The sequence below is a fragment of the Mesoplodon mirus genome (genome assembly GCF_964341445.2).
Source record: "Mesoplodon mirus genome assembly, chromosome: 11".
NCBI classification, from domain to species: domain Eukaryota; kingdom Metazoa; phylum Chordata; class Mammalia; order Artiodactyla; family Ziphiidae; genus Mesoplodon; species Mesoplodon mirus.
This window is the reverse complement of record NC_138987.1, coordinates 102,198,509-102,214,123: the sequence shown is the minus strand read 5'-3', so window position 1 is coordinate 102,214,123 and position 15,615 is coordinate 102,198,509. Positions and strand designations below refer to the sequence as shown.

Genomic DNA, 15,615 nt, shown 5'->3' with positions numbered 1-15,615 from the left:
TGGGAGGCGGCAATGCTCGGATCCCTGCCCGCAGGACCCCGTCAGTGAATGAGGTTATTAGCACTGGTTTGCAGGGCTCCTGCCCAAGGGCCTTCATCATCCCCGACACCAGCAAAGGGACTGAGCATCTGCCAACCACAGGCCCGGGCCTGGAGGTGGGGAGAGGAGGTGGCCGGCGCCAGGACTGGAGCCTTAGGAGCCCGAAGGCCAGGAGATTAGTGTCCCGGCTGTTCTTCCAGACACTTGCTAAGCTGTGGAGAGGACGTGTTTCATTCCAGCTGCAGGAAACAACGGGCCCCATGGAAAACGCTTACTCTGTCGGAATCCAGACACTCACATAATTGAGAATCTTGCAGTCGTATCCCCTGCTGTTTGTGAAACTAAATTACTCGTTTATAAATCGTGGTTCACTGGCCACTGGAACAGAGGTACATAGAAGCAGCCAGAAAAATCAAGGGCACCCCGATCCCAGGGCCAGTGGAGTCGCAGGTGCTCCTCCACTAGACGACGGGCCCATGTCCCCAGCCACATGCCAGGCGCTACGGCCTGGAATCTCCCTCGAGCCGTGAAGGCAAGGTTTGTGGGTGGTGAATGGCTTGTCAACAGTCAGCAGAAAGAAAACTGGCAGCCAGGGCTGCCCTGGAGTCACGTCCCACAGATGCTCAGCCCAGGGCGACCGAGGCCCGAGTGACTGCCGCTCTGCCAGAGCTTGCTGGGTGCCTGCCATGTGCAGGGGGGACTCAGCTGAGAAGAGCAGCGCCCCCCAACGCCCCAGGCAAGGGCAATTCTTCCAGAAAGCAGGCCTGAGGCACTGTGCTACCTGACCCAGGGGCTCAGTGTGCACTGCAGGGCCCAGGCCGCCCGGGTGTGGGCGCCTCCCTCACGAGAATCTTTCACCCCTTTGACTTGCGAGGCCCCCCAGCCTCCTGGGACCTGTGTCGCTGGATCCCAGTGCACCAGGACACCCCTCCCTCCACATACCGCCTGTCTGAGCTGCCCAGCTCCCCCGTCAGCATCCTCCCCACCTTCTGGTCATTCCCTGCCACTCAACACCCAACCCCCCAGCCCCCGGCGGCCTCTCCCTCCTGTCCCCAAAGCCAAGCAGTCTTTGCCTTCACGCTTCCTCCGAAAAATAGGGCCACTCACGTGCTGGGCTGGGACTCGAAGAGAAACTGGGTCAGTGATGAGAAACCTTTATGGCAACTTGAGTAACTTCATGTTTTAGAATCTATCAATAAGGATGTATGCTTTTGTTTTTTTAATTCTATTTTTCTAGCAATCCATTTTTACTGTATTTCACAAAATTACTGGTCCACAGTAGGCTGGGGGGAAACAAGCCCCTTTACTGGTAGAAATGCTGCCCAGATGCCAGCTCCCGGCCTCCGCATGGCGCCCAACGTGCTGCTCGCAGGACCCTGCCCCTGCCCGGGGTCTGCCTTATTGCACCCCCGCACCCTGCCACCCTGGAGCCCCGCATTCACTGTCCCCCCTGATGGGACGGAGGTCCTTTGGGCCTCTGCTCCCCGCATCGGCCCTTTCAGCCGCTCCAACCGTGGCCTCTGTGGGCCCACCTGACGCCCAGGTACAGGCCCAGCCCAGGGCTCCAGCCAGAGTCCGCGGTTGGCATCCCATCCAGATGCTTGCTCTTGGGGAGTGGCCCGAGCCCCATCCTGTGCCCCCTCCCCCAGCCCTTGGCTCCCCAAGCATGCAGGGCCCTGACCACCCACTCCAGGCCTCCAGGCCTCCAGGATTGGAGCCCAACGCCGCAGCCCGCGGGGCACTGCACTTCCGCGTGCCTACAGTGCCAGTGCAGCACAGGAGACGAGGCCGTGCCGCAGCCTCCTGTTTGCCAGAAGCGGCTCCTTTCCTCCTCACTCTAAGCTCGACATGGACAGGCACCCACCTTCGGCCAGAGCTTCTGCCTCTCTGCTCCCTCGATGGAGGCCAGATCCCCACCCGCTGCGGGACGGCTGCTTTGCAAGACCCCCGCTTGCCTACAGCAGCCCCTTCACCCCGAGCCATCTCCTGTCCTGTTTCTCCCAACAGGTGGGCTTGAACGAAGCCCGAGGCTACTACTCGGGGATGGGCAGCCCCACCTCCCCAGGGGCCTGGAGGTCAGGGAGGAGGACACGCAGCTCCGGCCTGCAGGCCTGTTTCGGTGTTGTGCTGGCCTCTCCGCACGGATACCTTCTGTCCATTTAGGGGGAGAGGGCGCTGCAGGCTGGTTTGCAAGGTCCCTGCACTTTCAAGAACATCACAGCTGAACTGGGAACTCAGTGCTGCCCTAAGGATTCTTCCAGCTCAGGGGCTGGGGAACTTTAAGGAGGAATGTGATGGTCTTAAAGACCAGCTTACCGAGCGGTCAGGCTGCGGGCCCGGACGCAGGGGACCTTGTTGCCCAAGTCAGCACCCCCCCGCTTTAGCCAAGTGATCTCACTCAGTGCGTTTCGTCTCCACGTCACAGCCTTGCTGAGGACCACGCAGGGCAGCGGGGCAGAGTGGGCTTTGCAGTCAGGCTGCTTTTGAGCTGTATGATCTCCTCCTGTTTACCACTCACTAGCTGTGTGACCTTAAGCAAGTTACTTAACTTCTCTGTGCCTGTTTCCTCAACTATGAGACATACTCCAACGCAGAGAACCTGGCACAGCACCTGGCACATACGAGGCGTCCACTTAATGATACTGTCCCTCCCTTTCCTGGTGGCAGTGGATGCTGACACAGGGTGTGAAGTTGGGCCCAGAGGGCACAGGCCAAGGACATTACGATAACCCAGGAAGATGCAGAAGTGGAACCTGCAGTGGGAGGGAAGGGATGTGATGCTTTCCGTGAAGCAGCAGCGTGGCCAGATGCCACGTGTGAACCCGCAACCAGCAGGAGGGGCATCAGGAGGGCTGCGGCGGTGAGGACACGGGGCAGAGAGAAAAGCCTGGCTGTTGGGATGAGTCTACAGCATCGCCACAGAAGAGACACCATCGCACACCAGCTAGGGTGCTACACACAGAGCCGGAGCTGCTGGCTGGGCCTGGCGCCCTGAGGGTGGGAACGTCAAGTGGTGCCGCATCCGTGGGAAACAGGATGGCAGCCCCGCAAGAAGTTAAAACCTGAGTTACCTTATGACCCAGCAATTTCACCCCTGGGTGTGCACCCAGATTTGAAAGCAGAGTCTCGGACATGTAACCGTGCACCCATGTTCACGGCAGCATTATTCACAGTAGCAAGAAAGGGGAACAACCCAAACACCCATCGACGGGTGGTGCATAAACACAATGTCGTCCATTCACACAGTGGAGTGTCACTTGGACTGAGAAGGACGGGGTTTCTGACACCCGCTATGACACGGATGCCCCGTGAGGGCACCGCGTGCAGTGAAATAAGCCAGACACAGAAGCACAGATGCTGCACGATCCCACTTATCCAAGGAAACTGGACCAGTCAAGATCACAGACACAGAGCAGTAAAAGTGGTTACCAAGGGCGGGGGGGTTAGTGTTCAATGGGGACAGAGTTTCAGTTTGGGATAAAAAACGTCCGGGTGGCCTAGTGGTTGCATGATGATGTGAGCATGCTCAGTGCAACTGCAGCATGCGCTTACCAAGGGTTAAAACGGTAAGATTTATGCGTAGTTTACAATAAGAAGCAAAACAAAGAGGTGAGTAATGAAGGCCGAAAATTACATTTAAACATGAATGGGGGGCACTGGGGAGCGGAGGAAGGTGTCCACATTAATGTGAATTACAGAAAAATTGTGAAGAAAGAGTTTTATAAACAAACAATAGACAAGGTGTAGGAAATAAAGTCTGGAAATAAAATTTCAAATTGTTTACTAATTGAAAAATTTAAAGCGCTGGCAAACGAAAAATTACAAAACAGCAGCAGGACACATGGGTGTCAAAGTCCAACAGGAATCTGGAAAGGGTGTCAGCGTCTCAGAATTGATGGAAGTGCCAGTCGGCTGCAGTGACAACTGAGGTTACAGGTAAAAGTCTGGTCGTCTCGAGGAGGCGTCCAGAGGAGAGGGGGTGGGAGTGGGGTGAGACGGGGCTGTGGGACAGGCCTGGGCCGTTCCGGGAGGGGCTGATGCACTGCCAGGGGCCACGGAGGAGGAGCAGCGGAAGGCTGTGAAGTGGGTGCGGCCAAGGCAGCAGCTCAGTCCCCGCCTCCAGGAAGGGAAGGGGGAGCCAGATGCCGGGAGGAAAATGCCAGGAGAAGAGCTGGGATGAGTTGGGATGAAGGTAAAGAGAGGAGACTGGGGCAACGTTTATGGGGAGGGCACCCAGGGGAGGAGATGGGTGTGGTCAGAGGACTTGCGGGGGTGGGGTGGGGGGTGGAGCGAGGACAGTCCGGCCCCAGGGACCTCGGGACACCCCAACCCAGGGTCCAGGGGCTGATCTTAAGGAGCCCTCACAGGATTCCTGTGCACACCGAAACTGCAAGTTCTGGAGAGTGGTTTGCAATGCTGACGGTACGAAGGTCACCAGGAGAGCTCTGAAAAACCCCGATGCCAAGGCTGCGCCCCAGACCAGGGAAAACCTCTGTGGGGAGGGCCCAGGCATCTGATTTTTTTTTAAGTCCAGGTTTTTAAACCCCTAATGGGTGGCCTAGAATGGCAACCATTGGTCTAGGGCATTGCAAAGCCCAACATAAGATCACTAAAATTTGCTGAATCAATCACAACAGCAGCGGCGGGAGACGCCATGGGGAGTAAACGGATGGACGGCAGAAGTGACTGGACAGCAGGTCTGCTGGGTTTAGACCCCAAAGCATCCACCAGTCCAAGGGTGGGACAGGCGAACAAGGGCAGGTGTCAGGAGGGCGGGGCAGGGACGCGGGGGCGGGGCAGGTGTCCGGAGGGCGGGGCAGGGACGCAGCGGAGGGGCAGGGCTCATCAGCCCTGAAGCCACACACACTCTCCACACTCCGCCTCAGGCCCACAGGCGCTGAGGCCCAGCTCGCTGTGATTCCTCAGGTCTGGGACAGGAAGCCGGAATCCGCACTTCTAACAAAGCCCCGGGGCGGTGCTGCAGCCCAGAGCCACATGGAGCCCCCTCCCTGGGCCACAGGACACACAGGACTCCTCCCAAGGCCAGCTCCAGCCCTGCGCCTTGGGGATCTGTTTTCTGCACTGTGTCACCGTCACAGCAGTTCGGGCTGGCCGGGAGCAGAGCGGGGTGACAGGGGAGGAGGGGCTCCAGCCAGAACGGGGCTCAGAGGAGGCCGAACGGAACCGGCCCGAGAGGACCTGAAACCCTGCGCCGGCATCTCTCCCCACCCACCGAGGCAGCTCAGCACCACGTTCTGCTCAGATGTTGCTCTCGTCCAGCCTTTCAGCCCTGTTTTTCTCCCTTTACTGTGAAGTCTGCAGACAAAGCCGTATTTTTCCTTCTGTCTTGTTAGTTAGTACACGAGCGCCAGGCACACAGAAGGGATTTAATAAATACTTACTGAGAGGGTGACTGTGAGTTAGTCTGTTTTCATCTTAGTTCCTGGGGCTGGGCCATGTCCTTGCCTTCCTCCTGCCGACTCAGTTCCTCCTCAAAGCAAAAGCTGTGGACACGCTCCAAGCAACCAACTGCAAGGCTCTAAAAAATAACAGCCAGCCTTAACTGGCCAAAACAGCTCCGCCGTCTGGCCACTTGCTGTCCGGAACGAGGTTCAGACCCAAGCAGCCAGGAGCGGGCAGTGCTTTTCCAAGTTGGAAGACTTCTCAAAGGCACCTGAACTGGTACCCACATCAGGGATGCAGAGAGGGTGGTGCTTCAGAAAACAGCAGCCAAATCTGGGGACTTTCCAGCTGCCTCCTTGGCTAGTATTTCACCGTCCATCTTTCACCCAAGATTTTTGCTAGAATTACCTAAGGAAACTAAAGGAGTGAACCCTGGTAGCAGAAGGGGAACAAAAACAGGTGCACAGATGTTCCCCTTTTAAAAACCCAAAGGAAAACCATGAGGCCAGGAGACAGATCTCCAGGATGCAGGTGGGGGAGGGGACAGGGTGGGCTGCGGCAGCCTGGACACTCAGCCCAGAGGCATTTCTCCCAAAGTCCTTTCCACAAAGTTTCAGGGTGAAGGTCGCCTCCAAGGGCCTGACCCTGGGTTAATCTCACCCTGGAGGTGCCACTTGTTTATAAAATTAAGACATCTTTCCTCCCAATGACAGGAATAGGTTTAGAGACAAAAGCCATTACAGTCTAACAAGACCTCTGGATGTTTCCAAATGTCAAAATGGAAAGTTCTGTCAGAATTTTGAGACTAACCGGCATTGATCACTCATGGCTGGCTTCCTTCCTTTTCCCTAAATCTTCCCCACCAGCTTTCTTTTCACGCTCTAAGCACGGGTATCACATATGGTACCCCTGGGGCTTAACAAGTATAAATGTCAAACAATGATTCTGTAAACAGGGATAGATTAACACAATCTGATGGACCAGGTTTTGAAACAGTTGACCAGTGGAAGACACTTTGTTTTGGTCCCAAGGAGATAAATCTGGGAAACACCCTAAGGGCATTCAGCTAAGAGCTAAGTTCCTACTAAAAAGTCAATCTCTGGCTAAAACTGTCAGAACATTCTGGCCTTCCTTTGGCAAGGGATTCATGTCATAGTAGGAGGGGTTCCAGTTGGGAATCCAAAAGTTAGAAATCAAACTTTACACGTATTCATACGAGCACACACAGGTCCACACATCAAGATGCAAAGGGGGCCAGGCCAGGGTCCTGGCCACCTGCCCCCGGCCCCGCCCAGGCTGAGGGGACTGAGGGTCAAGCGAGACAAACACTCCGACTGGCAACACATCAAATTCAGGGTTTACTAACAACTTCCACTTTAAAGTTCATTTTTCTGTGTTTCAAAAAACATGGAAATGCAACTACTCAACTAGAAAATGTGATTGACATAGTATTTTACAGGAAACATGTTTTGTATGGGGGACTGACTGCACTGTGAACACAGTTCTTAAAAAGGACAAGGACTGAAGTCTCAAAAGTACATACCAATATATGAATGGGGATAATCTGACAACAAACAAGGACTTCCCTGGTGGTGCAGTGGTTAAGAATCTGCCTGCCAATGCAGGCGACACGGGTTCAAGCCCTGGTCCGGGAAGATCCCACATGCCGCGGAGCAGCTAAGCCCACGAGCCACAACTACTGAAGCCCGTGAGCCTGGAGCCTGTGCTCCACCAAGAGAAGCCACCGCGATGAGAAGCCCACGCACTGCAATGAAGAGCAGCCCCTGCTCGCCGCAACTAGAGAAAGCCCGCGTGCAGCACCAAAGACCCAATGCAGCCATAAGTAAGTAAGTAAATAAATAAAATACCTTAAAAAAAAAAAAAACAGCTGGAGGTGACGAAGGTCATGGCCCAGAAAGTGATAAACCTGAGGGGGAACAGATCTGGAAACTGGGACTATCTGTGGTAGCATTTCTACTGAAAGGTATTACTTTCAAGGATAAAACAGGGCAGGAATTTTTGTGACCTAAGACTCCAGCTAACTGATAATAGGCGGCTCCTCTTCCTCTCTCCTCCCCCTCCCCCAAACAGCCCCCAGGAACTGGGAAGGAAAACTAGATTGGGAGGGAGGAGGGCGCGGCCTAGTCCCCAGGCGCGGGACCCCGGCGCCCGGTGCACACTCCACTTACGGGCGGGCCTGGTTTGGGTGAGGTGCTGTCTGTGCAAGCGCCTGGGCTGCTGAGGGTGGCCCCGGGCTGGGCGCAGAAGGCGGGGCCCACGGGCCTGGCGGGGAAGAGTGTGTGATCCCAGACGCGGCCTGGACCCACCAGCCAGCTTCGTTACTGCTCAGCTTCTCTGCAGAGCCCCCGTCACCGGCGCGGGGCCCCAACCGTCCCCACCCCATGCGTGGCCCACGGGGACCATGTGGGCTGAGATGGGGCTGCCTTTTTAGGTGACAGCCCTGGGGCCTAATTCAAACCTCTGTCCTGATGGGGAGCTTGCCCCGATGATGAAAGTGACACAGGACACACACAACTCACACATATCACCTTGCTATTTTAAGAATGTACTTTATACAAAATAACCAGTTCATATGGAAATAAATCTACAGACCTCCAAGGATCAAAAAGCTTTTTAAAAAGTTTTAAAAAAATTATCCAACACACAGTATAGAACTAACTACTGAGGTAAGTGTGGCTCTCAGTGAAACAGGGAATCAGCAGACCAGACAAAATATACACAATATAAAAATAAATAGCATTCCCCTTTCCAGTACTGGCCAGGAAAGCTCGCAGGCTTCTGCAGCAGGGGAGCCGGGCATGAGCCCCAGCTGGGGAGGGGGGCAGCGTTCAGTAACTCACTCCCAAACCCACCTACCCTTTTCAAAACCACAGGACAGTCAGCTGGTTTGAGGCATTTCTCCATCAGGCCCCAGGGCAGAAGGAGGGAGAGACCAGTGGGCAGGCAGCCCGCTGACGGACTGCTCGGCAAGGGCCTGCGAAGCAGTGGGCACGAGGAGCAGCCAGCCTCACACGAGGGGACGCAGGGCAGGGAAGGCCCGTGTCCTGGGAGAGTCCAGTCACGGGCTCAGCCCCTGGCTGGGGACCCCGCACCCCGGCAGCCGTGGCCCGACAGCCCCAACTCCCACACGACCCAATGTCTGAGGTGGGCATCCCAGTCCTTCAGCTGGACTCTGAGCGCCCTGGAGGCCACCGTTCTGTGACGGTCCCTGCCTCGGGGCGATTGGGTTAGGGTTTCACGGGAAATTTCAAACCAGGACTTGAGAGCAGTGTGTAGCTGTAGATTGGAACTTCCTTTAAAAAGTGAGAAAAAAGCTCAGCCCAGGTGACGCTGGCTGTCCTGGACAGCACGCAGCCCACTCCCGGACCCGGCAGGAACTAAGACAAGTGATGACCCAGCAGCTAACCCGCGCGACAGAGACCTGGACGCCCAGTCACAAGAACACTGCCAGGCTCTGTGGGCCAGGCTGGCTGAGGGCCGAAGGCTTTCAAGCAACATGAAAATTTTCCTGTTCAGAGGCACCCGGGGCCCCAGGTAGGGCGTCCTGCTGACAACAGGCTAGTGTGTCCCCTACCCCTACCCCCTGCAAGGGAGAGGGCGCAGCAGCTTTAGTTTCACTTTTAAAAGGTGGTATGAGAAAAGTGTTATGAACAGGATCCTGTGTGCCTGTCCTTACTTAGTCTTCTTATGTTTTTACTGTAATAAACTTTAGCCAAGAGCTAATTTTAAATGGACAGACTCTGAGGGGAAAAAAACCCCAGGCCAGACACCTTCCAAAAGGCTCTACCTTTCTCTCTGGATCTTTTATTTCCCTGGGTCCTGGGGAGACAGTTTCTAACCAAGGTCAGCGGTGGACGTGAAGTCCTCCTGGCCCCTGACAGGCGTCAGTGGTCCAGGGGAAGGCCCCTCTGGGACCTCCTCCCAGGCCGCGTTCCAGCTGGGAGGAGCGCAGGGGACGGCCAAGGGATGCAGCAGGCTCACCACAGTAAGCACGTGGGGCTCCACTCCCTCCGCACCCCCTCAGTGTCCACTCACCCAGAAGGGAGGCTCCTGTCCTGTCCACAGCTCCTGGGGCAGCGGGTGATGGGGGAGGGGCTGCGGCGGGGGGAGCAGGGCGACCCGAGGCTCCGAGGCCCCCAGGCGGAAAGAGAGGGCAGAATCGCTATGGTCCCTCCTGGCCCTGCCCCGGGCTGGTTCGGCTCAAGGCAAGGGTGTCCACAGCCTCGCACCCGAAGCAGCTTCAAGGCCGGCAGGGAGAAGGCTCTGGGCCCAGACCAGCTGCACAAAGCTGCGGTCTCCCCTCCCGGCTGGCGCACAGACACGCGGGGAAGCAGAGTGTCCTGGGCACGGTCCTTCACAGCTCGGGGGCCAACCTGGACCTGCCCGCAACCCTACCCCATCCTTCCCGAGGGGCGACACTGACCTCCCCACCCTGAACCACATCACACCAGTGACAGGGTTCTAACAAGAACCAGGATCCAATAAGAACACAGCCCCCAAACTCACTCCATCTAAAAGCACGCCAAATTTTAGTCTGGTAAGGAAAAATTCACGTTTCTGTGCAGAGTGTCTGGGAGGCGTCCGCGTTCCCAGCGCTCAACCTGCCCAAGCCTCATGAGCCCCGCAGGTCAGCATCCACGTGTTTGGAGCTGGTGCCTGGGTTCCACGTGGACAACAGGGATGTTTCCAACTTGTTTCTTTTCCTACTGAAAGCGCAGGTTTATTCCAGCTTCATCAAGGACGCTAGGACTGGAGGCAAGGTTCTCTTGGCCTCTCACACAGTTGAATTTATAAGAAACAAGTGCAAATCAACCAACCAATGTTTTATGGAAGCCTTTCTACTATCCCAAAGGCATGCTTAAAAAATACACTATTCTTTACAGAAACCTGTAACTTGAGGGCATCTTCCTTAGTTGTTGTTTTTTTCTTTTTTCCTTTGTGGGATATTCAAAAGTTTAAAACGTATGAGTCCTAACTTTGGTGGCATCTCAGCTAAAATCAAAGAATGCTAATAAACAGGGAGAATCCAGTGTCGTTGGCTTCTAAAACTGTAATAAAGTAACTTAATACTGTAAAACTGTTTCCTATCACAGACAGACAAGTGATTTCAAGAACTTGTTCTTGATAGCTATTTTAAATCACCATGACTTATTTTACTATGATTCACACAAAATGAATAAAAACTATATATACTGAAATATTCCTAAATTCAAGCTGTAAATCTATAGAATACATTTTCCTATTAAAAACTGTGCAGCTTCTTTATTGATACTAAACATATACAAACCTGAGTAGTCACTGCCACAAACTGTGATTCGTGCCAGGAAGCTCGTGGCGTCTTCTAGACCACAGTCCCGGCAGGGCTGTGACGGGGACGGGTCACCTCACCTTCTAACGAGCAAATGCCCCTGATATTGGTTTACAACTGCCTGGCGGGGCAGCTGGCCAACCAGGAGGGGCGCTGCTGTGCTGGACCAGGACCTGGGCGCCAGGCCAGGGGGCTGCCCCTCAGGCTGACAGGAAGAGCCCGTTAGAGGAAACACGGCGGCCTTGCCTGCCCTCTCCTCCAGCTCCCAAATGTGAGTGGGCCAGGGCTGTAAACAGGAGGGTAAGCAGGGCTGCGGGCCCACCGGCCAGACTCCACCCCCACCACCCGCCCTGCAGGCTTTACGAACAATACATTCACCACCAACGACAGAAACCATCTTAAAGGCAACATGAAAACTCTGTAAACTGGACCCAGCTCCAGACACATCCAACACAAGTAGTCCCTTCCCCAAACTTATACCTGAGTGCAGCCGCCATGACAGCCCACCAGCACCGCCCCCCCAGGTCAGGACGATCTTCCCTGAACCAGAGTCTCAGGGTCTGGAAAAGCCACCAGAGTCCAGCCCATCTGGTCTCCACTCTCGCCCAGGACCTCGCGAGCAGGTGCGTCGGTAAGAAGGGGCGTCCAGGCTCTGGGACGCAGGAAGTGATGCCAATGATGGGAGAGGGGGGCGGGGCCGCGCCCCACTCCTCCCCGTTCTCCACCCTCGTCATATGCAGCTTTCTGTTTCCCTGGGGCTTGTCTCCTCCTTGGACTAGCTCTGAGGGAAGCAAAATAAAGACAATTTGAACAAAATTAACATGTGTCAACCGTTAACACAATTAAGCCGAGGAGCTGCACGCACAAGCATTCCTCTCCATCTGGGGAAACAGCCTGATTTGGCTCCGTCAGCCAGTTCTGCCAGAGTGCGGGCTCCGAATCCTGGAATGCCCGACTCACAGCTCAGCCCTGTAGCGGCCGAGGACTCCTGCCTCCAGGGAAGCTGGGTCGGGCCAGGGGAGAGAGCCCGCACGGGCAGCTCCGGGCACGGCGCCCAGCACCGTGGACCAGCCTCTCCCAGATGAAGTAGGTGAGGAGGGTAAAACAGACAAGGGATCGTATCCAAGAAATGCTGGCAGCCAGTCTGGGAAAAGGAACTTTAAATAATCCCCAAACAGCTGGTGCCGTAAGAATAGGAAAAAGGGACTCGCCAGTACGGGAGGGAAGCTGCTTCTGAGGCCCCGTCAGCTGGAGTGCTTGGGCCGGGCCCTCCCCGGCCGCCCACAGGACACAAAGCCCTTTCCGGGGGACCGTCCCTGCATCGACGGCAACAAACTCAAGTCCTTACTTCCTGCTGCCTGGAAGAATAAGAAGAGCTCTGACATTTCATCACTCTGACCTGATCGAGAGGAAGCGTTGGGGGCTCACGTAGTGGCAGCCCCTCCTGCGGCGCGACTGGCGCCGGCGTCTTTGGGAACGAGGGCCGGGACTGGGCCGGGTGCATCTGCAGCCTAGAGACGTAAGTAAGGGACGGTTAAGAATGAGCAAAGACAGACTCGGTGCAAAGGAAAAAACCTTTAATTGTGAAAAGTCTCACACAGACCCTGCCTTGACTACCCAGGGGATCAACACTGGACACTGACACAGGTGCTGCCAGGTGTGGCGGGTGAGAGACGCCCGACACCACCTGTGCAGGACTCCTGACAGAGGTGTTCAATGTGACTCTGAACATGAGGAAGCAATGAGAAGAATCCAGGGTCTGGGGCACTCTGACAGCAGAACTGGTCTCCGGTCTTTGAAAAACAAAGAAAGCAAAGCCAATGTTGTAAATTAAGAGACTACGCAGGCACAGCAACCAAACGTAGATCCATGAACCTCGAATGGATCCTGAATGGGGAAAAAAATCAAAAAGAAACAGAGCTACAAGGACACTCTGCGGACAACTGAAGAAATCAAACAAGGCCTCCATCAGACCAGCTGAGGTAACGGCCTGGGGCTGTGCTCCGGGAGGACAAAGACAAGACGTGAAACACTACAGGTGTTCAGGTCGGCTGAGGCTGGCCTGGGAGGGGCACTCGGGTACTTTAGGTAGAGGATGCTGGTTTTATGGTGAGGCTTTTTCAAGACTTGATTTGAAAACTTCCTGGATGACAGATTACCTGGGTGGGTCTATTAGAATTCTCATGGGGACAGTCATGTGACTTGCCCTAGTTCTGGATAAACCTAGTTTTTTCATTCAGTGTTAGAGGAAGAAAGGAGAGCCAAGGAGTAAGCCCGGGACACCACCTGTGACCGCCCACCCCAGGTCTGAGACCCCTTCACCCGGGTGAGAGCCTCTGCCTACAGCTCCCAAACGCTGGCCATCAGTTGTCCAAAATCTAACTGCACCGTCACTTAAATGCCAATTCACGTTCACTAGGGAAAAAGCCACCACAGACAAGACTGGACTCCAAAGCTAGCGCCTTCCCAGTAAGTCCCCAGCACCCACGACCCACACGCCCTTCCCGCGCCCAGATCCCGCACACCACCTTCGTTCCCAAGGCCATCTTTCTTTGTAAAACTACCACCTACTCTTTTTCTCCCCAGAAAACAGCACTCTGTGCAGCCTTACCCGGGCGGCCTGTACACCTCCTGGAGAGGCACCCTCACCCCACTTCCAGGGCCCATCTGCTCCATCATCACAGCCTGGAAGCGGCCCAGGCCCTCTTCTGGGTAGCGGTAGAGGGGGCACTCGGGGGACAGGCCATTGGGCTGGGCCACCACTGGGCGGTGAGGCGGGCGAGCAGCCGTGGGGGAGGAGTAAGCCCTGGGCTGGAAATGCCCGGCCGGCCTCTGCGACGGGTACGGAGGCCCCGCGTGCAGCATCACTCCGTGCGGGGGGAAAGCAGACGAACCGAAGCCCACACCCGAGCTCAGCGGCGCAGGAGGCGTTCCGTACAGATACTCGCTGGCTGACAGTGAACTCTGCCGCTTGGTAGCTGCATTGTGGTTGTCCAGATCTAAAAATTCTTTGGGACTCTCTGGCCTCTCCATAGACTCATCCTGCTTCTCCTCTGGGCCGGGATTCTGCCCGTCAGCTGTCTTGGCGACCACGGCGTCCACCCGCGCGGGGGAAGTTAAGGCAGCGCTCAGTGCCTCGCAGCCCTGCAGCCCGGCCCCAGCGCTCTTGTCGAGGAAGAGGGGCCTGGCAGGGGCAGGCTGAGCCGGCGGGGGCCCGCTCGGGCTTCCCGGGGCAGGGAGGTGTCTCTGCCAGTCTGAAAATCCCTGTGGACACGAGTAATAAGGAGTCCGCGGGTAGTGATGGTACGAAGGCTGGGGTGGCGGCTGGTAGGGGTACCTCATTCCCTGATGGGGGCGGTACCGGGGGAAGACTCCAGAATGAGGGTCGTGGGACGGAAACGCCCGAGGGGGAAAAGGCTGAGGGTGTGGGGCTGAGGGCTTGCCTCCCATCACGGGGCCCACAGCCTGCAGGCCTGGGCCGACGTGGTACCGTGCGGTGGAGCCGGGGTACTCCAGGCCAGGCGCGTACAGAGGGGGGCAGGCGGGCTCGGCAGGCGGCATGGCCTCCGGTGGCGCCCTGCCCTTGCCCTCAGACCCACACGGAGAGGCTTCCACCCTCAGTCCATTTTCAGGCAGCGCCCCCGGGTCAGCTAGGGCGCACCCCTGGGCGGCTGGGCCTGCGAAGCCGCTCCCCGAGAGCCAGGTGCCCCTGCCTGCGCTCACTGGGCAGCTGTCTCCAGGCTCTGAGGACTCGTGCCTAAGCTCTGGGCCATCCGAATCCCTTCCCTGGGGCGAGCTCCGCCTGGCACAGTCGGCCTGCAGCGGGGGCACGGGGTGAGGTAGCTGCTTGAGGAACGCCCCCTCCAAAGCACCAACACTGGCTGGTTTCTCCTCGAGCCCAGGCAAGGGATCTGCTGCAAGAAAAATGGAGACAAAGTTGCACCTCGGGAGCTGAAACCCCAGCATACGACGGGCAGTCAGACAATGTGGACATGGGGCCCCCGTGGCGACACCCTGATTCCCCCAACCCAGACCAGGGCTAAGGCTCTGCAGCCCCTGCAAGGTCTGCCAGAGGCCTCGCAATCCCTTCCGCACTAGCAAGGGGGTGCGATCCGTGTGCCCGACTCCAAGGACATGTGTGTGAAACAGGACGGAGGGTGCACTGGCGCTGGAACTGCAGGCCTGGTTGGGAGGCTGTACCCTGACAGTGAGAAAGAGGGACCCGGCACAAGGACACCAGGAATGCCGGAACCCAACCTCTGCCATCAGGACACCCGCTGCAAGGGAGTAGGGGCTAGGTTCTGTTCCCCACCACACACTCAGTCATTCACACAAAACGGGGCTCAATCAGTATTTGCTTAATGAAAGTATACGTCTTGTCTGGACATCTTGAAAACAAGATGCCAAGGGTGTTAACACTCAGAAGGCATCTTCCGCACACACAGAAATTGAATAACAATCAGACTAAATGACTAGACTCAAAGGCTTAATTACAAATTCTTTCCCTTGTTGTTGTGTTTAGCCATAAACACGTCTTAGTCTTATTATTATGATCTCTGAGGTAGGGCAGAGTTGCCCAGAGGTGGTCACAGTACGATTCTGGTGAGAGCTTAAGGACAAGATCAAGAATTCATGACTTTTAAGATCAACTAGGATCGCAGGCTCCTGATGAACTAACGCTGGCTTTAAAGATCAAAGGTACAAACTATACAATGATAATGAAAATGTGCACTTTTCATCATTTAGTCAACATAAAACACGGCAACATCGCACACAAAAACAAACAATAAACAAGTGGGACCTAATGAAACTTACAAACTTTTGTACAGCAAAGGAAACCATAA

General features: G+C 55.9%; 1 protein-coding gene and 1 long non-coding RNA gene across 3 annotated transcripts in view; one reads left to right on the top strand and one right to left on the bottom strand.

The window, feature by feature from the left end:
* Positions 1–4,049: 4,049 nt before the first annotated feature.
* On the top strand, positions 4,050–6,206 carry LOC309812308. The gene is made up of 3 exons (XR_014295313.1): positions 4,050–4,231; positions 4,677–4,736; positions 4,966–6,206. It is a non-coding gene; the product is annotated as an uncharacterized lncRNA (long non-coding RNA).
* Positions 6,207–8,021: 1,815 nt separating this feature from the next.
* Positions 8,022–15,615, bottom strand: part of CECR2 (CECR2 histone acetyl-lysine reader) — a gene marked incomplete at its 5' end in the record, with an annotated part of 152,451 nt that continues 144,857 nt past the window's right edge. The window contains 3 exons of one of the 2 annotated variants that reach the window (XM_082635952.1): positions 8,022–11,552; positions 12,171–12,282; positions 13,383–14,685. In XM_082635952.1, the coding sequence (XP_082492078.1) occupies positions 11,547–11,552; positions 12,171–12,282; positions 13,383–14,685 (1,421 nt within the window). In that variant the 3' untranslated portion in view covers positions 8,022–11,546. The remainder of the gene's footprint in view (positions 11,553–12,170; positions 12,283–13,382; positions 14,686–15,615) is intronic. The other variant, XM_082635953.1, reaches the window with a different exon arrangement.